Source organism: Lingula anatina, chromosome 1 (genome assembly GCF_051362555.1).
Source record: "Lingula anatina isolate TDL-2025a chromosome 1, LinAna3.0, whole genome shotgun sequence".
Classification (NCBI taxonomy): domain Eukaryota; kingdom Metazoa; phylum Brachiopoda; class Lingulata; order Lingulida; family Lingulidae; genus Lingula; species Lingula anatina.
The window spans coordinates 26,359,164-26,384,697 of NC_141767.1; the positions used below are offsets into that span (position 1 = coordinate 26,359,164).

General features: G+C 35.6%; 2 protein-coding genes across 4 annotated transcripts; one reads left to right on the forward strand and one right to left on the reverse strand.

The window, feature by feature from the left end:
• On the forward strand, positions 1-14,744 carry LOC106181971 (oxygen-dependent coproporphyrinogen-III oxidase). 2 transcript variants are annotated; one of them, XM_013566554.2, is made up of 15 exons: positions 1-173; positions 638-744; positions 1,160-1,220; positions 1,406-1,486; positions 1,660-1,710; positions 2,125-2,202; positions 2,442-2,560; positions 3,040-3,106; positions 3,280-3,405; positions 3,944-4,055; positions 4,490-4,569; positions 4,725-4,804; positions 4,926-5,055; positions 5,363-5,491; positions 13,640-14,744. In XM_013566554.2, the coding sequence occupies exons 2-14, from the start codon at positions 650-652 to the stop codon at positions 5,447-5,449; spliced, it is 1,167 nt and encodes a 388-aa protein (XP_013422008.2). In that variant the 5' UTR covers positions 1-173; positions 638-649; the 3' UTR covers positions 5,450-5,491; positions 13,640-14,744. The 2 variants fall into 2 exon arrangements, with proteins under 2 accessions (XP_013422008.2, XP_013422009.2); XM_013566555.2 differs by having other exon boundaries at positions 49-173; positions 623-744.
• Positions 5,938-25,404, reverse strand: LOC106181970 (palmitoleoyl-protein carboxylesterase notum1). 2 transcript variants are annotated; one of them, XM_013566552.3, is made up of 12 exons: positions 24,945-25,404; positions 20,884-21,147; positions 15,170-15,318; positions 14,852-14,912; positions 14,534-14,592; positions 11,919-12,027; positions 9,979-10,170; positions 9,623-9,723; positions 9,065-9,203; positions 8,821-8,868; positions 8,374-8,600; positions 5,938-8,074 (listed from the first exon to the last, which is right to left on the reverse strand). In XM_013566552.3, exons 2-12 carry the CDS (start codon positions 21,138-21,140, stop codon positions 7,737-7,739), a joined length of 1,680 nt encoding a protein of 559 aa, XP_013422006.2. In that variant the 5' UTR covers positions 21,141-21,147; positions 24,945-25,404; the 3' UTR covers positions 5,938-7,736. The 2 variants fall into 2 exon arrangements, with proteins under 2 accessions (XP_013422006.2, XP_013422007.2); XM_013566553.3 differs by having other exon boundaries at positions 8,386-8,600; positions 24,945-25,400.
• Positions 25,405-25,534: the final 130 nt, after the last annotated feature.

Sequence of the window (25,534 nt, forward strand, 5' to 3'; positions counted from 1 at the left end):
TAAAATATTATATTGAGTGTGCGAAAATGCCCGGATGCCAATCATCACTCCCAAGATGCAATTCCTATGAAGCGAGAACAACATGGCAGCAGCGCCCAATATGAAGTGTTGAAAGTCTCAGAAATCTTAGCAGGGGAACATTCTGTAAAAACGAATGATTTGAATTATACTTAGTAAGTAATGGGTTGAGTATTGTGTTTGAGCATCAGTATATTATCCATAATAGCAAAGCACAGACTCGCCATTGCCATGTTCTGAAATTGGGTCACTCTGACCCAATTTACTATTTTCTGTGAAGTCAAACGTGCTTTTGGTCTTGTGCTTCTCTCCTTCACTTACTAATACACTCAGGTACTCGCGCGTACTTTAATTAACATGTGTGCATGTTGGCACACCCATGTGAACAACAGTGCATTTCTAGATGTTTCACGGATGGGCAAACAAAAGTAATTAACTGCTTGTATATTTCAACGTACATACATTACAACTCACTGGCACTTGCTATTTGGTCCACGTACAGTACGTAATCGTCGCAAGCAGCCTGCGGGAGTTTAGCACACATCGTTACTTATTGAACTTTTCCTGGCTTTTTGACAGTCAATATACTAAATATTATTATAAGATTTTCATATTCCAGATTGGTGTGAAAATGAGGGGGATCCACGTCTTAAAACAACTTGGAAAATCGGGCAAGGCTCTCTCGGGGCTGTCTTTGTATTTTACATCAAGGTCAAAGCCTGTCAGGTATGAATGAAGCTGTTATGTATTTTACTGGAGGAATTTCTATCATAAGCTCCAAGCTCGCGGGATTTTCGCCCTCATATCCCTAAGTGTCACTGCAGCTTTCATTTGAGCTACAATTAATTAAGAAGGACATATATAACACATTGGTTTAGGTTGTTTAAATTTTTTGTGGAGATGGAAATAGATAGAACTGATAGAAATTAGCAAATGGTCTTTGATAAAAATGTCAAGAAGGACACTCGTATGTCTTTGTTTATTTTCATCTCAAAGTTTTCTTTTTTTTCTAATTCTCTTTTACAATTTAAAGTGACATATATGGAAACAGTATAGTTAAAATTCAGATGAAAGGGTAAGTGATGATAGTAATTTTGTAGATTGCTGTTAATAATAAGTGACTTTTTATTTGTTTTTCCAGGTACTGCATTACAGGATTGTTTGCCAGTGGCATCACCTTATACTATACAGCAAAACATCAGGTAATTACTCTTTACAGGATTAGGTCAGGTCAAGGCTTTGGCTTATGTCTATTTGTCATTTATACATTAAGATAGTTTATCTTATGTTGCATAAATTATGAATGATGGTAAGTTGAATATGTGATCATTTCATTCTGTAAAGTAACAATCTATTTCTATACTAAAACCAGTCTTATCTGTTTAAGGTGTGTCATGCAGCGACACTAAAACTTGATTCATCTAAATGGATGTCAGAACCTCTGACAGATTTGGATACTTTAGAAAAGGTTGGTTGATAATGATGTTATAATTAACTCAGTTTTAAATATTTTGATTAAATTGTGTAAAAGAATAATGTTTGAAGTATGGCAAGAGATTTAGAAAAAAAACGGCTATTCACAGTACAAGCAGTTATATGTGTGTCTTAAATGTGGTGCATTTTTAACTTACTCTATTTTAGAACCAAAATGATATGAGGTGCAGAGTGGAGGCGATGATAATGAGGATACAGGTAAGGGTTAACAAAACTAAACTGTTTTGTTCTGTACACAGAACCTCTTGCTTTACAAAAATATATTATATTTATTGCAAGTGGCAGATTATGACTTAGTTTGACAGGTGTACATAGCATGACAAAAGACTACAATATAATTACAGTTACAATATGATCATATAAATATAATAGCCACATTTACCTCAGTATAAGAGGAATAATTTACTGTTGAAATTTCTTTGTAGCAATCTTATCCATTATGTGTCAGAATATCAACCAAAAAAAAAAAACTATCATCCCACTTTTCCTATAAAAATTGAAAAGATAAAATGATGATAGATCCCCAATTAGCTTAATTGAAAACATTTTGTAGCTGTTAGGAAGTGCATTTTTGAATGTCTGATGAACATTTTGATCATTCACTTTTGCTAGGCAGATGTGTGCCATGCCTTAGAAGAGCTGGAGCCAGAGGGAGATAAATTCCTTGTAGATAAATGGCACAGAGCGGAGGTAATGTGCCATAATTATGGGTCAAGAATAAAAATTACAGGGAGTTAATTGATGTTTATATGTACATTTGAGGGGATTTTGGACAATTGGTTGATTTACCTGTTATCATTGCTTTAATTTTGTGTGTTGCCATTGGTTTACCCATAAAAGGTAAATTTGCAGTCAGTGAGAGGTCAAACATCAAATAATTGAGTCAAGAAGCAGAGAAGTTGTCCTAATCATTGTCACATTTTGTTTAGGGTGGTGGAGGAGTAACTTGTGTCCTGCAAGATGGAGTCACATTTGAAAAGGCTGGTGTCAATGTCTCTGTGGTACATGGAACATTGCCTCCAGGTGCTGTGCAACAAATGAAGTCCAGGTAAGTATCCATGGCTCACCATATAGAAGGATATAGAAGGAATACCAACAAAGATCAATCAGATTGGATAAAAAATGAATAGCTTTGATTTTTGTGTTGTTTGTATTTGCTTGTTTGCCAAGAAAAGGATTTAACCAAAAAAGCATGAGATATAATTAGCTAAGATAAAATTCATGCCAGTTAGAAAACAGAATATTTATAAGATTTGCTGATGAAAAACATATAATGCCAATTTAATAAGTCTGAAGTGCTCAAATGGGCACTTTAGTGTTTATAATTCTTAAAACAGCTCAACTTCTTTTTTTCTACCTTTTTGATAGACCCCTCTTATGTAGAAACTGTACATGTATAATTGTCTATACAAACATAACATCTGTCTGGTTGGCTATGAAATGTCCTGGACATATTTGATTGTTTGTATAATTCATGGAAAACAAGGGTCTCCTGCTATGAAACCTTAAAAATCTTTAATTTTTTAGAGGCAAAAACTTTAAATCCCAGAGTCTTCCGTTCTTTGCAGCTGGTGTAAGCTCTGTAATTCACCCTGTAAGTACTAGTATACCATATTAAGATGTTTTTTACCAGCTTTATTATTTTTTCAAAAAGCAATAAAATCAGTTACAGTAATGCAGTGTATGCAGGAGTATATATAGAATATAAATAGATGATTTATTGAAAGGATTCACAGAATAGACTTCTTGTCATTATTCTTATTTCAGAGAAATCCTATGGTTCCCACAATGCATTTCAACTATCGCTACTTTGAGGTGGTAGATGAGGGTGGAAAGAGAATATGGTGGTTTGGTGGGGGAGCTGATCTCACACCATATTATTTGGATGAAAAAGTATGCAAGAGAAATTTATCTTATGCTGTGTTCAGCAAAGAAGTTAACATACTAGCAGGATCGATCTTTCTCAGCGGGGATTTGCACTAAGGCACAGTTAATACAATCAGCTTAAATGTCTGGCACACACCCTCTTAACTTAAATTACTTTGGTAAATGAGTGGATCATGATGTTGTTCGTGTTGCTTTGCGAGGGGGCATGCCAAACAATTAAGCTGATTACATTGCACCTTAGCGACAGTCCTCGCTGAGATAGATGGATCCTGCTAGTATGATGACTTTTATTCTGAACACATCCCACAGTTGTAGCAACACCAGTTTTGTGTGATTAATTGGCAGTTAAAGAGATTTTACTAATTTATAGTCTGAATTGGAGACGTGGAGAAAGTGGCTTTGTAGGATATGTAGACACAGAAAATGTGATGTAATTTTGCAGGATATGTAGACAAAGAAAATATAATAAAATTTTCAAATATATACAGCAAACCGTTAAGTAAACATTATATATATTATTTAAATCTTACTTTCTCACTTGAAGGATGCCAAGCACTTTCATAAGACACTTAAGGGTGCCTGTGATAAACATGATAAAGGTTACTATCCCAGGTTCAAGAAGTGGTGCGATGAATATTTCTTCATTAAACATAGAGGTATGGTTGTGATGCGAGACCATTTTTGTAATGAGTCTGATTAAACCTATTTCTGTTTTTAAATGATATTTGTGATGCATTTTATGTTTTGTTTTTTATAAGTATTGTCTCCAGCAAAGCTTGTATTCAGTGTGTACTTTGCAAGGTTTGTAGAACTGCTCATTCTCTCATAACTGAATGTTTTCCCTACAGCCATTCACAATTGTTAATTTACAGTACAGCATGAGTGAGTCTCTTGCTTGGCTAGTGATGATGATATATATCTCATGTGCACTTCACTAATTTTTCTTCCTGTTAAATAAAATTCTGCACTTTGTATGGAAGTGTACCCTTATAGGAAACTTTTTTTAAAATGTTTATAATTTTCCAATCCTAGCTTTATGTTATCTTTCAAAGTAATAGTTATGGTTAGATGTTCACTACTCAATTTGCAGGCATGACAAGAGGAGTTGGTGGAATTTTTTTTGATGACATTGACGAGCCCTCACAGGACAAGTGCTTTAAATTTGTAGAGGTAAGAATATTTAACATTAATACTGAAGGTGGACAGCCTTGCCTCATACACAAGAACCATATTCGTAAGATTTATGCCCTATGGAAAAATGATAAATCTATTTTCCTTTTCCAAATGTTATGTTGTATTACTTTTTTGTTTTTCTATACTGACAGAGTTGTGGTGATGCCATTGTCCCAGCTTACATACCTATAGTTCAGAAAAACAAGAATTCTGGCTATGGTTATGCTGAAAGGTAATTACTTATATTCCTTTTTGTTTTTGCAATTTTCATGATCCTTGTTATCACTGGAAAGCAAAGTACTTAATCTAATATATGTCATGGTTTCACTTCAACTGAAAGACTTGTCTTTTAGACAATGGCAGCTGATACGCCGTGGTCACTATGCAGAGTTCAACCTGATCTATGATCGGGGAACAAAGTTTGGCCTGCAGACGCCTGGGGCAAGATATGAAAGCATCTTGATGTCCTTGCCCCTCAATGCTGTAAGAATAGAAACCAGACTTACTGAAATAGCTAAAGTATATTTTATACACTGATATTCAAAAACAAAAAAAAAACTTTATCTGTATCACTCATTTCTTACAGTGATTTTTCTTAATCTTTAAAGCTAACTTTCTATAATGATGGTGATCGATAAAAGAATGTATTCTTCCTTGATCTAAAATTCATATTGTAAAATACATAATGTGAAATATACGCTACAGTTGCATTATCCATATATATTGAAATAATTGTATGTTTCTTTTATTTGTACAATTTGATTATTAATATTTTTGTTTTATTGTTTAGAAATGGGAATACCGCCATGAACCCAAGCCAGGTTCTCTAGAAGCAAAGATGACAGAGGTGCTTAAGAAACCCAGGGAGTGGGTCTAGTGACCAGAAACAATAATTTTATTGAATATATAAATATTCAATGTAAGTATAAAGGAGATGAATTTTACATAAACAGTTGCAAGATATAAGGTAATGAACTTTAAATTATTGCTATTATGTGCAGTCACGAGGAAAACTATTGTACAAGCCTGGCCAGGGAGTAGGTCCAGTTTGCTAGTTGACATTTTGATGGTTCATTTGGTATGCATATGCTTTGATGCATTGAATAGTGAAAAAACTTAAAATTTAATGGAGACAACTCCAACACCAAAATAATTTGTGGCTGAAAATTAAATTCAGAAAAAGCAAAGAATGTTTAAAATATCTCAGATAGTGCAGTTGCAAAAACAATTTTGAAAATAAAATTTTAAAACTATTGAGATAAACCCAAATTCGTGTAAATTCAAATTGATAAAGAAAATCAATCAGTTATTTTTTTTTTCAGTTCAGTTTTTGTACTGTGATAACAAAAAGAATAACACACATACTTCAGGATATTTAGTACATTTTATTCACTGCTCAAACCTCGCATATAGGTCATTTAGTGCTTTCTGATTTAACAGACAATTTGTCTCATTGCACATCATGCATTAAGAATGACTTATGTTTGAGTATGATACATTACACAATAAGTCACAGACTTTGTATATAACAATAATAATGATAATATTAATAATCATAGTAATAATAAATAACACTCTAAATGCTGTACATCTTATTCTAAGAAAATAGTTTGAAGTAGAAAAAAACTACATAAATTTGATCAGAAAGTAATGCACTTCAAAATGGCAAGTTGAATGAGGTCTTTGCGCATCAGATTGTGCCGGCAGACAATATGTCTTTTTTTTAATGAAGCTCATTCCTATTTCCTTGTTGCACAAAAGGGGTGCTCACATCCATTTAGTAAACAAACAAAAAAAAAAACTTACCAGCCCAATTTCAGGAAGTAGAAGTTTGATTGCAGTCACCCTTTCCCCAATTAACTTGGAGAGATTCCCTTGTGAAAGTGGGAGGGTGGTTGCAAACACTTCCTGAATTAAAAATATTTTTCATTTATACCTGGGTGAACACTGCTTGTACAAACAGAGGACAAAAGAAGTTACTGTCTCTAAAATAATAGGCTGGTCAATGATTTGTGTGACACTGGGTTATATAAGTTACAATTATATTTGACAATATTGTTCTCATTTTGCCCTGAGTTACTTTCTTTAGATTGGTACATTTTACACCTCATAATACTGCACTCAGGGGGAAAACAAGCATTCTGACACCAAATCACTATAAATTACCTTGATATAGTAATATATAATAGTAATAGTAAAATATAACCTGTACAGAGAATAAGCTGAAATAAACATTTTCCATAGACTGTACGTGCATTGTCTGTGTAGACATGATTGGTAGAGTGAGGATTTAGATCAATAAAATGTTAGTAATTGCCCAGCTAGATGCCTAAAATACATATTGCATCATTGTACTATATATACCTAAGGGTTTCCAGAAACTTTGCACAATATGAAGTATGTTATAATAAGTTATGGCACAACCAGGTGCAGTTTTGTCTTTTTTCATTTAATCACTGGACTGTACTTTTACATTCACCAAGATGGATTTGCCTAAATTATTGTTGTTATCAAAGTACAAGTGCTTATTGAATACTTTACCATAGAAAAAAATCCATCAGTGTTATATTGTTAACACCTTTTGTTAATTACTTTTATACTCATTTGTTGACCTAATTTTTCACAGGTTTTCATTTTGAAATTATCTTAGAAAGGAATGTTTCATCTACCAGGATTGTCTAGGATAATATATGTTGTTATTAACTTGTTATAACATTAAACCACTTCTCTTATACTATTTCTGCAAGGAATTGAAAAAAAATTTCACAGTTTTAATGTAATAAAAGGCAATTGTAAGACCTATAAATGATTGAACTGGAAACTCTCCTAATATCACCTTAATCTAAAATAAATTCACTTCGTAATAACTATCAAATTTTGTCAATTTGGGTGTGTTGATAGTTGCTGCCTGATCTTACTTTCCTAATCACTATGACACACTGTTTTATGTACAACTGCTGTCATTATATATATACTAATATACAAGACACACTTGTGGAAATATCATTTGCATACTTGAACATAAATATATTTTCATCTAATTTCTCAATAATATCCGAGTTTGAAATAAATATTGGCTTCATTTGTCATAAAATCCATATAAATACTGTTTTTCTAAGCTTGGCAACGGCTACTTAAATAGCAGCTGGACTGTTTCTGTATAGTTATTGTTGCTGAGTTAGTATTTTGAGTAAGGTCTCGTGGTCCATAGCTTGCATAGTTGCCAAGTCCATGTTGAGTGCATTGGCTATACTTGAAAGGTCTATTCCAAACTGAATTAGCAAGTCAATGAAGTCTATTTCTTCTCCAGTGTAAGGATTTGTAAGCTTGGGACATGAGAGATTGCACTGTGGCCAACCACAGTTATCTATTAAATGATGAACACATTGATTGCTATGATGCTGTCTGTGATGCTGTGCATGTATGTTATCTGAATCCTGCAAGAAATCCAAGGAGCGCTGAGATCTCTGGCGATCCTCTCTGTTCCTCTCTCTGTTCTTGTCTGAAATGAAAAGAGAGTCTATGTTAAATGGCATGCGTTTGAAATCCTCAAATAATAATTTTAAAAACAAAATATGTCATACTGAAAAAAGAAAAAGACTCCAAATTAAATCTGGCCAAAATGTGTCAACTGTAACAAATTATTTTGTCACTGGTAGCACATAGCAGTTCTCTCTACAAACTGTTGGCCATAATTAAAATCATGATTTTGATGAAAAAAAGACAGATCCACACCACTCAGAGAATTGTTTGTGAAAAAAATAGGATGGTAAGCCTACACACCACCTCTATAAACTTTACCTCTCTTCCTACCTTTCCTCCCACGACGTCGCCCTTTCTTGTTTTTCTTGTGCCGGCGTTTGTTTGATCTTGGGTCATCCCCTTGTAAGTTAGTCCCTTCTCCTTCAGAATTCTCTCTTGCTGACGCATCTTTCTGATCGTAGTGGTTGGCTTCACTTGTACTCTCCTCCCAGCAACGAAGGGCTTGAGGTAGACTGTGTCCAGAGATTTTGAGATTTTGCCAGTTCCTGGGATTGAAATAATAAAAATAATCATAGAACTTATTGCTATTTTATTTTCATTTAGACAAGTTGCTATTATCTGTGAAGCTAACAGCTGTAATAATAATAATAACAATAACTATATTTCTGTGTTATGAAGATTATTATTATGGAGAGGGAAATAAGAAGGCACATAGATTTATATTCTAAGGAATAAGGTTGACATTGAAACAAAGTGCTGACTTACTTTTTTGTCAGTAACTTATGAGAGTAACAAGCTGGTGCAAATGTTGCCCTGTAAAGAAAAGAAAAATAGTTGCAATAAGCATTTTAACCTGTGAAAGCACACCTGTTTAAACAAGAAGCAAATTAGAAATTAAAACAAGAGGTGTTCCTTTTGTACTGAAGGGAGGCTGTTTGAACATGGTTTTTATTCACATTTAATTAATGTTTAAAATAGGGTCACATTATCAAGTTTTTAAAGTACTTACGAGACATTTTCAAGTGTGTTTCTGATGTCATTCCCCAAATTGTGTATGTAGTGCCACTGTTCCTTATTTACTGGCGTGCCTACGTGGTCTGCTGTGATCTGGGCCTCATCAAACAGATACTGGATCACAAACACTGGTGCTAGAAAATGTGAAAAATATACTTGTTATACTCGAGTTCTTTTCCATAATGATATCCACAAAAGTGCTTTGTATTGCATGATGAAAATGTGTTTCCAATGTAGCAGTTCTATAAACCTCTGATCTACATGTACACCAATTAATTTTTATTTATTAATTCTATTATAGAATTGTTATAATGCAGACAGCCTATAAAAAGTCTTTTCATAACCAACACCAAATTGATACAACTTATGTCTTTTTACATGATAAAGAGTAATTTAGTCTTTGATTTGACTTATTTATAGTAAAAGGAACCAAAATATGGTGTCTATTAAATGAATCTGCATAAAAGCACTGTCTAAAAGCAAAATCTTTTGTGTCAGCAGTTTCAAATCTTAACTGTTCACATAGCTGTTACGTGATAAGCTATTCACTTACTGTTGAGGGTGGGGTAGATATTGTAGCCAAAGTAACAGCTCCATTGCTGGTTTCCAGGAAATGATTCCTTGCAGGCCTGAGGAACTTTGCCTCCCCAATGACTGAAAGTGAAACAGCCAGCATTACTTTCTTTCAGACATGAGACACATAAGAGAAGATCAATTTTATGTAGACAATTACCTTGAGAAATGTTTTGGGTGTTTATGCATACCATAGTTTTGTCTGTGTTTTGGCCTGGAGCTAATATTCTCTAAAAGATACAAGAAAAATACCGTTTTTTCAGATATTTTGTTTGAGTGACTTTGGCGATGTGGATATTTTTAAAAAATGAAATACTGAAAGTTTGGCATACTTACAATATTCCTCTTTTGATGGCCTCTGTAGGAGAACATATATGTGAATATTCTGTACAGGCTGCTACTTTGAATGGCTCATTGTCCAAAAACCACCCAGAATCTGCAATGCCTCGTACTTCAATATTAGGCGCTTTTTGATGGACCAAGTCAGCCACACTGTCTAAGTTAAGAAGAACACCTGTTCCACCAGCACTGAAATAATGAGTGTTCTATAAACAGATCTTTTATATATAATTTTTATTATTGCTAGCTTTTTAGATACAGACACTGTATATGTACACTTGTATTTTGATCACTGTGTTGTCATCATCACTTTCCAACACATCTGTTGTTCAGCCTGTAACTGCTACCAATTTTTTTTAAATGTTGCAATATAAGTGAATTTTTTATTTTTAGTGTCTGTATATTGGCAAGCTTTTCTGTCTAGTTTTTACACATAATTAAGTAAGTATCTGAATATATTTTAAATGGTTTTGAACATTATTACAGCCCTTAACATACTGTTTGATCCAAAATTATGTTTTTGTGTTTTATTTCAAATTCACTGTCAAGTTTTGATGGGCAAAAATGGAGGAAAGTATAAATAAATATGTATAATCAGATTATTTTGGAAAAATTTATCATGTGTTGCATTACTAGCAGGTGTTTGTGTATTTTTTAGCACCGTAACTGCCTATATTTCTGTTTCAGTTAAAATTAACTAGGAGATTCTTTACATATGAAATGAAGAATGAGTTCTAAAGGAAAGTAATTAAGCTAAGATGGAGAAATCTCTTTAGCTAAAATAAAAGTATCTTAATTTTCCTGGAAATTTCGGCAATATCTCCATGAACAACTTTTGGTCCATATATTAATACATTCACTCAGGACATCACAATAGATTTATGTTTATAAAAATGTTAAAAGATCAGAGCCTTTCCCTAAGATCTGGGCCAGTGTTATCATTGCAGTGTGTTCTACATCATCTTAATGATTGCAGTTTATCCTCCACACTTCAGGAGACTGCTTTAGTTTAACACTGATGTTTCCTGGCCAGCAGGATGCCAGCCTATCACAGGGCCACAACATTTGAGTAAGGTACCATTTTAGCAGCACATTTCCTGTAAAGCTGTTAAAATAGACCCACTCATCTGATGACCTTTATCATTTTATGATAATCTAGGCCAAACCTTTCATTACAAAAAGGAAGCTCCCAATTTGGTACGTCACTCAGTGTACCTTGATGTTTTAGTTCTTTATCAGAGCAGTGATCTGTGTTCAAAAACTCTAGCGCCTTGTGATTTTCGGTATCAGGAAATCATAGTTGTAGGCTTGATCAATAAAGAGGAAAAGAAAAAAAAACAAGTTTCCCCCAGCTTGATTTTTTTTTTTCTTCCAATGAAGGAGATAATGTCTTATTGGCTGTTGCTTTGACTGTGTCTATTGGTTAGCTAACCTCAAAAATTTCTTTACTTTTTTATGAAAAATGAAGGAAAAAAGTAATTACAATTAAATATGTAATCTATTTGGTATTCTTTATGTTTTCCCATGGCTCACTAGGTTTTTGTATGAGTAATAGGATAATGGACCACTCTTCACTATTTCAAAATTACTAAATAAGATTTTGAGATAGGACATTAGAGCAGTTTACAAGATTTTAAAGAGATTTAAAGTAGCAGACAGATTTAGTTTGCATGTCTTCTGTTTAGATTAATAGAATTTTTTTATCTTTTAAAACATGCTTTGATAAAATCTTATGCACATTTCTGTTCATAAAAATTGACATACATCAGGGCAAATTCTATCTTGGACAAGCAATGGCCTCACAAATGGGTGACCTTTCAGATCTCTTCCAAATTTACCACAATTTCTTTATATCCTGTGAGTAAAGTAAGCTAAATTGGCTCTGCACCATTTGTATATAGACAAGTGTGCTTTCTTTAAACAATATTGGCTCTTACCTGGACCCTGCTAAGTACAGTTTATTGCCGTCACTCAGACCATCAGACATATTCAGCAAATCTTTTATCACCTCCTGGACTATTAGGGAGCCTAAGAAAGAAAATTCTCCTGAAATGAAAAATTCATATTTTGAATAATCTTAATTGGTGTTTTTGGATTTTTGTGCTTTATCTATAAACTGTTTGTGCTTCCATTCAAGCATATATGTATGCTTGTTCTATATACAAAAGATGTATATTCTATTGAAGTGCTAAAAGAAAATTAATGTATTTCATGCTTCTATTAATATCTTAAAGATTATGTAGTTTCCAAGCCTGTACAAAAGTCAGTGACCATATGCATGCTCTTATGATGTTTCCAGAGCCAAGTTATTTTACTTGTATGTAAATAGAATTTATTAATGTGTCTGAAGCTAATCTATCGAGGAAGCATGTAGTAAATTCATGGTTATTGCCAGCTGTTTTAATGTACATGATGCTATTCAACATTCTATACTTGTTGTGGGTGTTGAGACTGTGCTGCATCTCATTTAACCTTGTTTATTGTTATGGTTAAATTTTGGGCAATTTTTGAAATTATTTACCATTCATTGATCAAAATGTGATAACAAAGGTAGGATTATGATAAGAAAAATTATTGTAGAATTTTTGGAATTGAATGTGAACAATAGCGATGGGCTTTTGTTGATGAGCTCTGTTTCTTAAAATTACTTGAGCAGTCAAATGTTAACTTTTTTTTTTTTTTTGTAATTTAAACAATTTACAATCTAAGCACAAATGTTAATATCAGATATGATGTTGATATCCTGATGAAATTCAGATATGGACCTTAAAACAAGATTCTGATGAGCCTGTGCTGTCCAAAATTGGAGTCATTTCTTTTATAAGATCTTTATTTACTACTGTAACCTATTAGGCAGCAATTTGATAATGTCAGTTGCAATTGGGTGGTCCATAACATCAGATTAACAGAAAGAACCTCACATAATTTGAACATTTACATGTTCACTTAATCGCAGGTTTTAAAAATTATGATTAGCTTGAAGCCATAATATCACACAAATGTCTGGCTATTTAGATTTTTTGTAGTTTATAGGTTGTGTTGATAATTTTTTTCTGTATTTAATCCCCTTTATTATCAATGCCACAGCACTAGTCTAAGTCTTAACTTCTTACCATTATTAATAAAGATTGTCTTTCTCTCTCACTTTTTTTGCCAAAAAGATAAATTGCAAGAAAGTGTTTACACACAATTTATCTTTTTGATGATGCATCTTTTTTATTAAAACAATTGATATATTACATGTTGCCTGCATGCAGTTTCCCTACAAAATTCATAGATTGAAAAAAAAAAAAAGAATTTCATTGGTCTCTGTATTCCACCCACAACCGTAGACACCTCCCTACTGAGGCATAGCTGTTCTGACAGATTTTAATAACACTTTGAAAGCAGGAGACCAATGTCCCCCCGAACAACTCTTGTCTTTGACAAACTAAGTAGGCGTCTATTGTTCATCAACAATGTTGGCAGACGAAAAAAATAATTCAAGTGGGAAGAGATGAATGCCTTTTCAACCAGGCCAGTAATGCTAGGTTATTACTATTTTTCCTTTAAAAGTTTCTTTTGATGATAGACATATCTTGCCTATCTCCACCTATTATCTTTTACAAATCTCTTCTGTTATCCTATTTATCATGTCATGTATCTCCTATCTTTTCAGATCTTTTCAGTAATAAATGGAGACGTGAAGCAAGCGCATTGTAAAGTAGCTGGTAGTGGAAGTTGTAGCTACATGGTAACATGGTTGTTACACACCAAAGCAATCCCATTTTGTACAGCTGACAGAACATCAAGGGGACATTAAGCAATTCTGAAATGTGCATTAAATTTGAATTGTGTTTAGATGCTTAAAATATACTAGCTCTAAATATATACATTTATGCATTGTAACTTAGTATAACTACTATATCCAGCTTCGGTTAACTTTCTTTTTTTCCTTCTGTGGCCCAATGAGAAATTGGTGTTTCTGTACCGTAAGTTAATCATAGCATGTAAGATAACATCAGGGTGTGTTCACGGAGTTTAAGAGGGTAATGAAGGACAAAAATTTTATAGCTTTAGTCTGGTAGCTGCATCCTATTATCGAACCACAGATTATTGGAGACATAAGGTCCCTCATGGGTTTGTAGGAAACCTGGATTGTCGCACAGCAGGCACTGAGGGTATGGTCAAACACATAATGGATATCACACCAATATTAACACTGTTTTTGCCACATGAAACATTCCTTAAAGGACAATTATGGTGTTAGGGATGGATGAATGATGAAAGGAATAGTTTTAAGCAAAAAAAATAACTGGGCATGTTGCTGTTCTGGTGGTTGAGGGGATTTTTTTTCTAGTCATTATTTAAATATTTTAAAGAAATATTTTTATGTGTATATGCTTTAACCAAAAAAGTTGTTGATGATATTGTGCCACCCTTTTCCTCTAGTTAAGGAGGCTTCATTAGAACACAATTTCACCTTAGTTACTATAATTTTTAGTCTTGGTCATGTATGCTCCAGTGTGAATGGGGAGTATGAAAACACTACCATACTTGTTATTGCACTTACCTTTACCACTGGCCATTTTGTGCCCACTCCATGAGTCACTGGAGCAGTAAGGAACATACCTGATAATGAAAAATTCAAATTAAATTTGACATTTAACATTAATTGTAGCAATAAATGTTGCAATGATTCTTTCTAATGGATAAGTAAGAATAATTATTTGTAACATATAATTAACTTTACTTGATTTATGAAGAATAAACCATGGCTGCTATTTTTTGCTCGGGTTATTTTTGTTTGATTTAAACACATGCTTATGACATAACTGTACTATTAACTGAGTATGTAAATTATTATCAAAGCTGTGGAGAAGCAACTTACACAATGTTAGCGTGGTAAAAATATGGATTCTCTTCCGGGTGCCATGAAAGAATCCCAGTTCCTGCAAGAAAATTTGAGGAAAAAATCATCACATTTTTATGAAAATATTTGAACAAAATAAAAGCTCAATACAAAAACTTATTTTCTTTCTAAAAGAGTTTCAACAGAAATGACTTTGCTGTAGTAAATAATTAATATAAAAAACCTTGAAAACATACTTTCAGAATAAATTTTCATTTTTATTTCTGCTTTGAATTATTATTATTTCAAGAAATTATTGCAATTGGACAATAATGTATTATGAAAAAAGAAGGTTACCTTCTTTTGTTTCTGGCCATTCATTAGAGCTCATCAATTTTCTGCTATTTAACCAGCGTCCGTGACAGCTAAGTTGGTCAAAGCAGTAGCCCCCTCCCTCGAGGTACACGATCCAGCGCTTACTTCCGTAAGACTGGCGGATGTAGTAACTGAAAACATTGATTGTACGTGATGTAACGAGGTATCAATAGGATCGCTAATGAGCATGCTCAAATGGAATGGAAGATGAAAATTGCGTAGTTGGATTTTTTTCCTCATTCTTGAATGATCTTTCACTTCAAAAGAATGAGATACAAATGTGCTCATAAACCCTTGGCTTTGAAAGGTGTTGGAAAGTTTTTCAAAGAGTCAGATGTTTTTTCCTTGAAGCATTCTGCAACATGAATTCGTGGAGGTTCTCTCAAGCTTCTTCGATTATAATACACTTACACATTTACACCGGGACCCAAAGCCCTCCCCTTCCACGTCCAAACCTTATTTAGAAAGAAACCTGAAGTGCTTTACGACTTGACAACAAAGGCAGCAAAGCCGGTGGATGGGCATAAATTCAGTGTGTGACGGAGACCCCACTTAACTTGTTCAGCAATAATAATAAACAGTAAATAAAAATAGCACTTCTAATTTGACGGTGCTCAATTTCAAGGAAAAGGTCCGCTCAAATGGCGTTCATAGTTTTCTGAACTTTGTGTTAATTTTCAAGTTTCTTTTTATCTTCTCTTGTTTGTTTTTTTTTTCCCAGAAAGCCAAGAGTAGTTCTATATGCGTTGCCTGCTGGGGGACAAGTCTTCATTTAACCCTATATTAAACTTTGATGGGAGATCTGCTACCAAAAGTTTCGTATGTAGTCTAACCGTCCCGTGCATCGACTTTAAAATAATGAGCTGAAACTTTCGCCCAGATGTATTTTTTTTGGAACCCACCCACTTTACCGGTGCATTTCGCTGGTTATCACAATAACAAAATATCTCTTTCAGTGTACTGAGTGAGCGCATTTTGTTCTCGTAAACGTCTAATTCATAATAATTATAATTCAAACTTTGCATTTGCTTTTAGAGAAACGGGATCAAACAACATGTTTCCGTGTACTTTTTACTGTAATTTTTACTTTTTACTATATGGATGAAAAAGTTATACTCAAATGCCCTTTTGGTGCACCTCTCGTGTTCCCTGAGTTTACACTCTGAACTACATTTAAATGAACCAGTTATAAGCATATTTGGGGTCTAGGCTTACTTCCTATGTCAACAACATATGATTCGCCTTTTCATTTTTTTACATGTCCAAAGCTGTTATAACCTATATCGGCGCTTTCTCTACTTGAAATGAAGTAAAAGAAAATTTATCTTGGCCCAAAAAAATTATTAATTCAATATTACATTTCCGTTTTGCTGAAACGTCTTGTCTTTTGTCTTGTCAGATCTGTAATCCACTACAAAATATTGCAACTGCTATTTGTATTTTTCTTAATGGAGACGTACTAAGTTCTTAACCGAAAAGCATTACATTACGGCGAAGGGTACGTCGTGCGCTCGCGTCTCTACATGAGTTCACAGGTGGAATCCGACGGCGGAGACGGCAAACATGCGGACATGCTGTGAGAACGGGACACGATTCCCTTTCATACATGGCCCGCAAATCCTTTCCTCGGGGCAAATGAACTTTTTGTCAAAAAAAAAAAAAAAAAAACTTGTGTCAGTTACTTGTAATTTAAAACATTTTGAGCCCCTCAAAAATTTGTTTTCATATTAAGTGGGAAATATGACTGTATTCATTTCCCTTAAAATGTAAGTGTAACAACAATGTAAGACACGTATAAAAGAGCGCAAAAAGTTATTTAGCGCAAATTTTCAAAATAGAGAGCCCCATTTTCCAGATTTCATGACTAAAAATGTGTATTTAAAAGTAGAAAAAAGTTCTCCCCGAAGCCTTGCAGCAACACGTGGATGACCTGAGTGACTTGCCATTTCCACCTGGTTTTTCAATAGTGCACATGGGCCGCAGATGAGGATGTTACCAACTTAACAAGGTAAACGTTTCTCCGATTAAATCAATATCTTGTTAAAATATTTTTCACGTTCCGAGAATTCTTGTACGTTATGTTTGCAAATTAGTCTCGGATCAAAGAGATGCGTCCCGGGGTAGAGTAGGCTGCGCACAACGAAACTGTAATTTAACATCTCGGTCAACAAAGAATATATAATATAACAGATTGGAATCCTAACTTTATTCGACGGTACCAAATATTTCATCTTATTAGCTCCTCTAATATGTTCCACTATGTCCTTTATCAAGACCGACATAGCGTTCGATCATCATCAGTCGACCCTTATCCCGAACGTGCTTTTTTGCTTAAAATTTGCCAAACACCATTTTGATTGATCTTCAATAGGTTGGACAGGTTAATGTAGTTCAACGACGGATTACAAAAGATAAAGTATGGAGGAATTCAGGTGTTAGTGGTTTTCGTTCGCGTTTCCGCAGGGCGTCCGGAAGCACGAGCAAAAAAACAAACAGACAAGTCAAACAGCGTCCCCCCACAATGATGTATCTAGACCAACACGTGTGATATCAGCAACAGGTTTTCCAGAACGATAAAAAGATTTCGAGGATATACGTATGTTTGTGTATGCCACTGTGTGTGTGTGTGTGTGTGTGTACACCATGGATTTCCCCTTCATAAGTTTTCAAGGGTGTTCTACTAATATATATATATATATATATGTACAAGTTTGTATAACATTATATTTAATTAATTAATACATTTTTATGCTGTGTAGCTGCTATTTTTACAAGTTACTGTGCTGAAAAAAAACACGTCTGCGGGGAGTTCTGATAGAGCACGAAGTTTGCGAGAAGCACAATCAGCGCACGCACCATGCAGTTTTGCAAGATTGTGGATTTTCATTTAATCAAAATACTAACATCCCTTTTCCACTTTCATTGGTATGCACACTCTGTGATGGATACACTGTACCACACACAAGGTTTCCACCCACTTGGGTTCTACCAGCGTTTTAATGGTTCAAGACTGTTTGAACAAGTGGCAGTGGTTACTTGTTTGATTTCACTAGCCTGGTCTTTTTTGCCTTTTCTCTGATCTTTTTCTTTCGACACGCCTGATACTAGACCAAAACCAACAAGTAAAAAAAGATTCATACGCAGACCGATTAAATTCATTTATTTTTATAGTTCATTCATCAAATCACCGTTGGATGCCTCGGTTTAGCAGGAGAAAGGTTAAGCACACCATTATTACCTAGTGCGACATGCGTCCTTTGATTTACGTCTAGTTTTACAATGACTTTTCACCTAGTTGTTTAGCCTTTGTTGAATGGAAAAAATAAGCATTGTAAACAATAGATAGATTGTTTTGATATATAACGTTTTCACTGAATATGAGAAACATCGGTCCCGAAAGATCAATGTAGTTTTATAAGGTTCGCTGGCAATGTGAAAATCCACTACTAAAAAGACAAAATACCCTCGATGTGCCTAAGAAAAGACCTATGACTACGTCAAAAATGTCTGTATGAGAGGAAATCTTTTCAAATTACACAAGACGAAATCCACTAAATGTTCATTGTTTTCTGTCAACATTGTTTTCTTTCATAAGCAATGTGTAGAGTATGGGCGGCCAAAATGAGGAGGTGCGATTCGTTTAACGCAACAAGTTCAAAATTTCGAGGTGACCATTTGTCGCCTTTCGCCAATGCCACACCCAAGGTGCGTTTTTCACAATGGTGGGACATTTGGTTGACCACATTGTGACTGTGATTCTCTGTTAACCACAAACACGTGTTAAAAACACCTACTGGAATAAATGTTTTTTGTACATCCGCATTTCTCAAAAACCAATTCAGGTTAAAAGAAGGGTAATATTCTAACTCAAGACGAGAGAAAAAAATTAATGATCAGTTTGGCTTTCACCAACGTAACATCCCAAAGAAAATAGTCTGTGCAGTGTACGTAATAGAGTACAATGAATGAATTATCTAAAAGCAGATTTTTCATTAAATGTAATCCACTAAATCACTCTTCATTTTTTTAAGCACCATTAAAAGGGCGTTGTTAATCAGTTGATTGTGTGAAAAGCGCGTTTGTTCTGTTTTGCAGCAATGTGCTGGCAATGGCGGGTGCTCTGTTAAATGGTTTTGCCACATTCCCCGCTGAACTTCAAAAAGCTCGACCAGCTGCGTGCTAATTGCTCTTACAGACAGCGAATGGTGAAGTAGTATAGGAGGGTAAATTGCCATACAAGTGCGAACCGTTTCTTCCTTGATTTGTTTTATTGAATAAAGCGATGCAACATCAACTGGAACGTTGAATAATAAAACAACATTGCGGAATGGGATAATAAAGGTTTGATCTATGGCGAACATATCGCAATAGGTGCACATTTCGTGAGATGATTAGTGCGGGCAATTGTACAACATTTACTGTTTGGAAAACATACCGGGAGTGCCCATTGCGTGTCACAAACAACACATCAATGTTTCTCTGGAAAAACGGCTAAAAGCCAAAGAAAACACGATAGTTATTTGTCATCTGTTTGGATTTCGAAAAGAAATATTATTCTTTCACTTCAAATGAGTTTTTAATTCATTAATCAAAACTTTTGAGTCACAGACATCAAAGAAGAGAGGCGAAACCTGGAGCATTTAGCAGAATACGCAGGCGGGCCCCACTCTGCTCGCCTGCCCATGCAGTCAAGTGCTGGCCTGATTGCTAGAATGTTGACTCAACAAAAACAGTCACTTTGAATCACTTCCATTGTTTGTTATACATACTTAACTATCTATTTACTTTTGATTTAACAAGAAAAATCAAAGTTCGATGCGACAATAGATTTTAGTGACACTAAATTTGTTTTAGATGATCTATTTGCGCCTTCTTTTTGTGCACTATTTTTTCTCCTAACTTTCCCTTAAGATTTAATCTCGAGTGCCTTATTGGCTTTTGCGTTACTTCAATTAAATCAAAAGAATGCCGCTCTGTGGAACACCGGTAGTCCGGTTCTACGCTTGATTTACTTCTTTTTCTGCTTACCTAGATTTATTTCCTTTTCAGTCGATGTTCACAAAGCATTTGTACGGGTAGAATAACTCAAAGAAACCCGAAATGGATGTCGTTTGTCATAAATACGAACCTATCTCAGCTGTTGGCCAAACTAAGACAGTTCCAGCATGTCGATGTAATAAAATTAAGACAGAGAACAAAGTGTAGATGCCCAGGTAAAAAGAGTGAATCAGAACATAACTGATAATATATGAGTACTACACACAGCGTTCCAGCTGTAGAAATGCATGCACATTTTTTTTTTTTAATTATAACACGAATTCCTCAGCATTGTTTTTGATAAGTTTGTTGTCGCTTCCGTCTTCCTGCCAACGCAGTCGAATAGTTTAATAAAATATGTGAGAATGTTAACTCCACACAGTATGAGCCTATTTTCTTTTATATATCCGACCGTTGGTGCAAGTTCCTTACACATAGAGTTTTCTCCATTTATCAGTCATTCTCGTATTATTTCATTACCTACATTTCTCATTTGGAAACACGCAAACTATTTTATATACATGTAGTTCAGCGCACACATACCCAAATAATTTCCCTTTTCAAGTGATAGAAATGAATAAACGGCGCCTAATGTCTTATCACAATGAAGATTCACAGTTTTAGAGACAAATGTGTTTTACAACCGCATCACTACTTACCCTGCCGGTGAACCGTCATTGCAAGTGACGGTTCGATTTGTGAGGAAATGTCGTTTAAGTCGAGGGATCTCTTTAATTCCACATCCATGCAGTCCCCCGGCAAGATCTTGGATCATTTTGATAACCTTGGCTGGGTCTCCATACTTGGACAACTCCTCTAGATGCAACACAATGTCCGTATTTGCACGTTGATCGTCTACTGGAAAAGTGACTGTCCCCGTCGTCAGGATCGCACCAACTATAAAACTCAACCACATGGTTCGTCTGGAAAATAAAAAGTCTATTTTTCTCTCGTTGTACTCGATTATCTTGCAGCTAGATCTGGACGCGGCGAGCGATAGCCTCTACGGGGCCTTATTTATTTATTGAGTTTTTATCCGGGGTTTTTATACGCTGGGGCTCTTATGGACGAGTATTGGTCTCCCACACAAGAGGGCAGATGAGTCAAGCAATGTTCCGATCCTTTCTGAAAGCCCGTATCTGGTAAAACAATCAGGTGGTCCAGCCTTACAGCGAAAACTGCCTCGGAACCCTTGGGTTGACTTCTGAGATACCGGGAGGTCATATTGACCAATAGGAAGTGACATCAGCTTGTAGATCCTCTGCTTGGTGAATGTCACTTGTACCGAGCTGAGTGCACGTTCTCTTTTTTATGAGTAATTATTCAGTAATAATTTTATCAAATTAGACTGTAAAAGCAACACAACAACACTTAACAACAACACAATATCTCTTATCATTTACTTTCCCCCATCCCCTACCCCAATAAAAAAAAATTGAACAGAAGCTATTTAGAACATCCAAAAGATTAGTTGAATTAAATATTCGTCTTTCGACGAAATGCGCACACAAATATTTTACGTAGCGGGCATATGTGCCGATGTAAACGTTGCATCATACTTAAAGGATTACACTAGTCAATGTGATACCTGCTCTCCGCAATGTTTAATTCAATATTTTATATCACTTCCCCCAAGAAGGTCGAGAACGTGCTGAAGATCGCAAAACTATTGAACCCGTGCTATTATGCTCCCTCTCTCTTTTTCTTATTGGTACGAACCCAATGGAATCACTTTCTTATATAACCCTTATTTTCTCATAGCAAAATACTGCTGTTTAAGGGAGAGCAACAAAAAAGGACATTAAATTTCAAAGTTTCGGTAGACATTGCCTGGGGATATTGTTTCTAGAAACCGAATTCTGGGAGAACACATCTTTAAATTGTCTTCAGTGCTAGCTCCCACTCAGGCACCCCCAGGTCAATTCAATTGCAAATCATCAACATCCGACGTGCTTCTGTGAACACGCGGAAAGGATTGTGATGTTCCATAGAAAGACACAAAAACAACACTAGAAATTCGTTCTGAGAATACTCGAGGAAATAATAATCGCAGCTTTGCTTCCCCGCTTGTTTTACACACGCGTCCCGTTGTTTAATGTGTTTTTACTATCAACTCTCTCAGTTATTCCAAGGGACCACTCGTCCACACTTCACACTGATTGAAATGTTTGACTTTTGATGTCTGTGCGTCATTTGCGGAAGGTGGTTAGCCGCTAATGGACCGCGCGCTATTTCATTGAACCCATCCGTTTAATTACTTAATGCAATAAACAAGACACCAACGAAAGCGTGCTGCAAAAAAGATTAGAGTTCATTGGTTGATACCACACCTGCAAATTTGGACTTTTTGTAATGCCATGCATCCTTTACTGGACTAACGTACAGTAGGAAACTCGCAAAATCGTAACTTGTTACTTGATTTGTTTTCTTTATTACAATCTACTTCAACATATTTCTGCCTCTGGTGGAAAGAAGGCTATGAGGTGGAAATATAGATGGGTGGGGAATGGGAGCGGCGCGCCTTCAAAACAGGGGTTGTTGGCGATGTAATTTGTAATTTGCATTTCACTAACTACCTCGAGGACGGCAGTGGGGAGGCACGGAGATGTTGGTCTGTAGCCCTACATTGAGGAAATTTGTGGCGATAGATGCCTGTGCCCTGTCTTCGGGATTAGCAGGGGTCGTTCCTTGTACCAGGTAACCCGAACACAATAATTCAAGCACCTTTCCATGCAGAAGTGGAAAAATGACGAATCTTAAACGGTAGTCCCCGACTCTGAAACTTGGCTCTATACTCCTTGCCAAATTCATTGCCTCAAGGTATTTCTGTGTCTGATTACATCAGTTGAGATTGTTAATGAAATAGCTAAAACTTCAGTTCAATATTCAAATGTTCAGAGAGATACAGTGTCATCTCTGGGCAATATCAGAAACCCTTTACAATTTGACAGATACCTGAGTTAATATCTGTCACTCAAAAGATCAAAGGGCACCGCGCGCACCTGGCTTTTTAATATTACCCAGTTTTGCCATCTCGAACAAGTACAACTTTATTAGGTTTTACTGGGGGCATTGTTATATATCGGCTATCATTATTTCTGGTAGTATGGACAATGAATCCAGCCGTTCGTCGGTGCGCAAATCAAAATTGTAGCGGGTGTCTGAAACAATGTGAAAAGGCGTCATCAACTTTTGCGACATTTAAATTATTCTTTACAAAGTAAGGCGGGTCCACACTGCTAATGACCTTAGCTAACTGTCACACTTCCAGTCTGATTCTAGGTCTCAGTCAATGATTACTTTGGTCAATACAATAAGCAGTTTGCGGTTTTTCACGAAGAAAACCTCGCGCCAGGAACTTCTGGTACGATTTGGGACCCACCTTTGCGGTACTTATTCCATCGCAATGCCAATGGTTCACAGGCTTTGATGTCGACCTGTCGCGTTAGGGCAGTCTGATAACTGGCATTTACAGAAATATTTTTCTTGATTTCCACAGAAAACGCCCACCAAACATGGTCTATATAATTATGTTACTTCATTTCTCCAATTCACCCCACCCTCTATTATGTTCTGCTAGTGCGCAGACAAGTCGCAAATGAGGGGCGGTCACTCCGCTTGTTAATGCCCCCACGGCTTACGATTCTGAAAAGCCCCAATTAACTTTTTCGCTTTCTAGTCTTTCCACGGTTTATGTGGCTGAATGAACAAACAAGACTGGGTCCAAATATAACTTAGTCAAATAAACGGTAAAATGTCTTTCTCTGTGAAAGGCAAAGTATCATACCTGGAACTGCACTGCGGTGAAAGTGAAGAGTATGCTCCCTTTATTAATTTGATTAAGCTGTCTTTGGGAGGCGGGGAGATTTAGTCCCGAGTAAATACATTGAATTACACGCTTTTTAGGCACAGTATGCGATGGGCGCTTGGGGTTACTCAAGGTTGCTCACCAAATCAACCCATTGTGCACAACCGGCTGGGCTCTAATCCCCATTCAGGCTTAATTGACTGGGTTTCCAGGCTTTGAAGTTAATTACCATTCAAAGGATTGCCGAATACAACAGTATTAGATTTCGCCGTGAAGAAGAAAGTTCCCATAGTTATATACGATCAAGTGGCGTAGTACGTGCCAGTATCTTCAGATGACCAATTTCACGTTTGTTTCCATTGTTATCATTTAGTTCTCCAAATGACATGACTTAGAGATGATGATTAAATAAAACTGACTATTTTATGTCCCTGTCGTGTTTTACTACTGTCCTTGTTAGCTATAGCGGGTTACTAACAAAGCAGCGAGTTAAAAAGTCAAGTGGTGACAAATGGATTACACCAACGCCACTCGTTTCTTTCTCCCCACCTCCCCTAACGCATTCCGACCGATAAGTAATAAAATTGTGAATTAAATTGTTGCCTGTGATTACGTTTCATATTTTTCCAGCTTTCAAAAACATGCACTCCTAACGAACTTCTAATTTGGGTAACAAAATAAAGAAAATATTCCCATCCCGTTGATTGATTATTATGCAATAAGTACGATGTAGATTTTGACATTCAGTTAGTTAGTAGGGAGAAAAATACAGTACGCGTATGATTAAAATACAGTTTCATAGTAACTTATTTTAAATCTAAAGGATAAATAGCTCTAGGCATCTCTTTTAAAAGACATATATGTTTGCTTAAGCAAGAACGTTTATTTTTAAATAAACGAAGCGCAGCTTACCTGTAACGTCAACTATATCTATCTTCAGCCTGAGAAGTATGCGCTTACTGAGATATCCTACAATGATGTCATGCTTAACATGAAAATCAAAATATTCTAAGACGAGCGCCAGACAGCATGTGCCAGTAAATCCGAACGAAAAAAAATGAGATTCCTGGTTGTAATTATATAATCTGATAGTATATATTTTAGTTCCTTGTCTTACAGTGGTTTGCGACAGAACCGTATCCCAGCACGTGTACACACACAACTACGTTTCCTCTCCAGATACAGGTGTTTTGAGGTATGCTGCCCGGTGCACGTACACTATCCAAATGCTGGTCGCTACACCTTCCTTCTAGTGATCTTTAACGCAAGGTAATTACCCCTTACAAACGGGGGGCACCCATTGGCTGGTCGCTTTTCAGGTTGCGGTCTCTTTCAACCCCAGCATGTTTACACGCGTTCGACGGGTATCAATCAAATAAACAATATACAACTACTTCTCTGGCACTCGTAGTAATCACTGATAATTGAAAAATTAAAGAAAACAAAGCCGTTTGAAGGTCTGTACGGCTTCGTTTTAGTGTATGAACTGTTTGTATTGGATG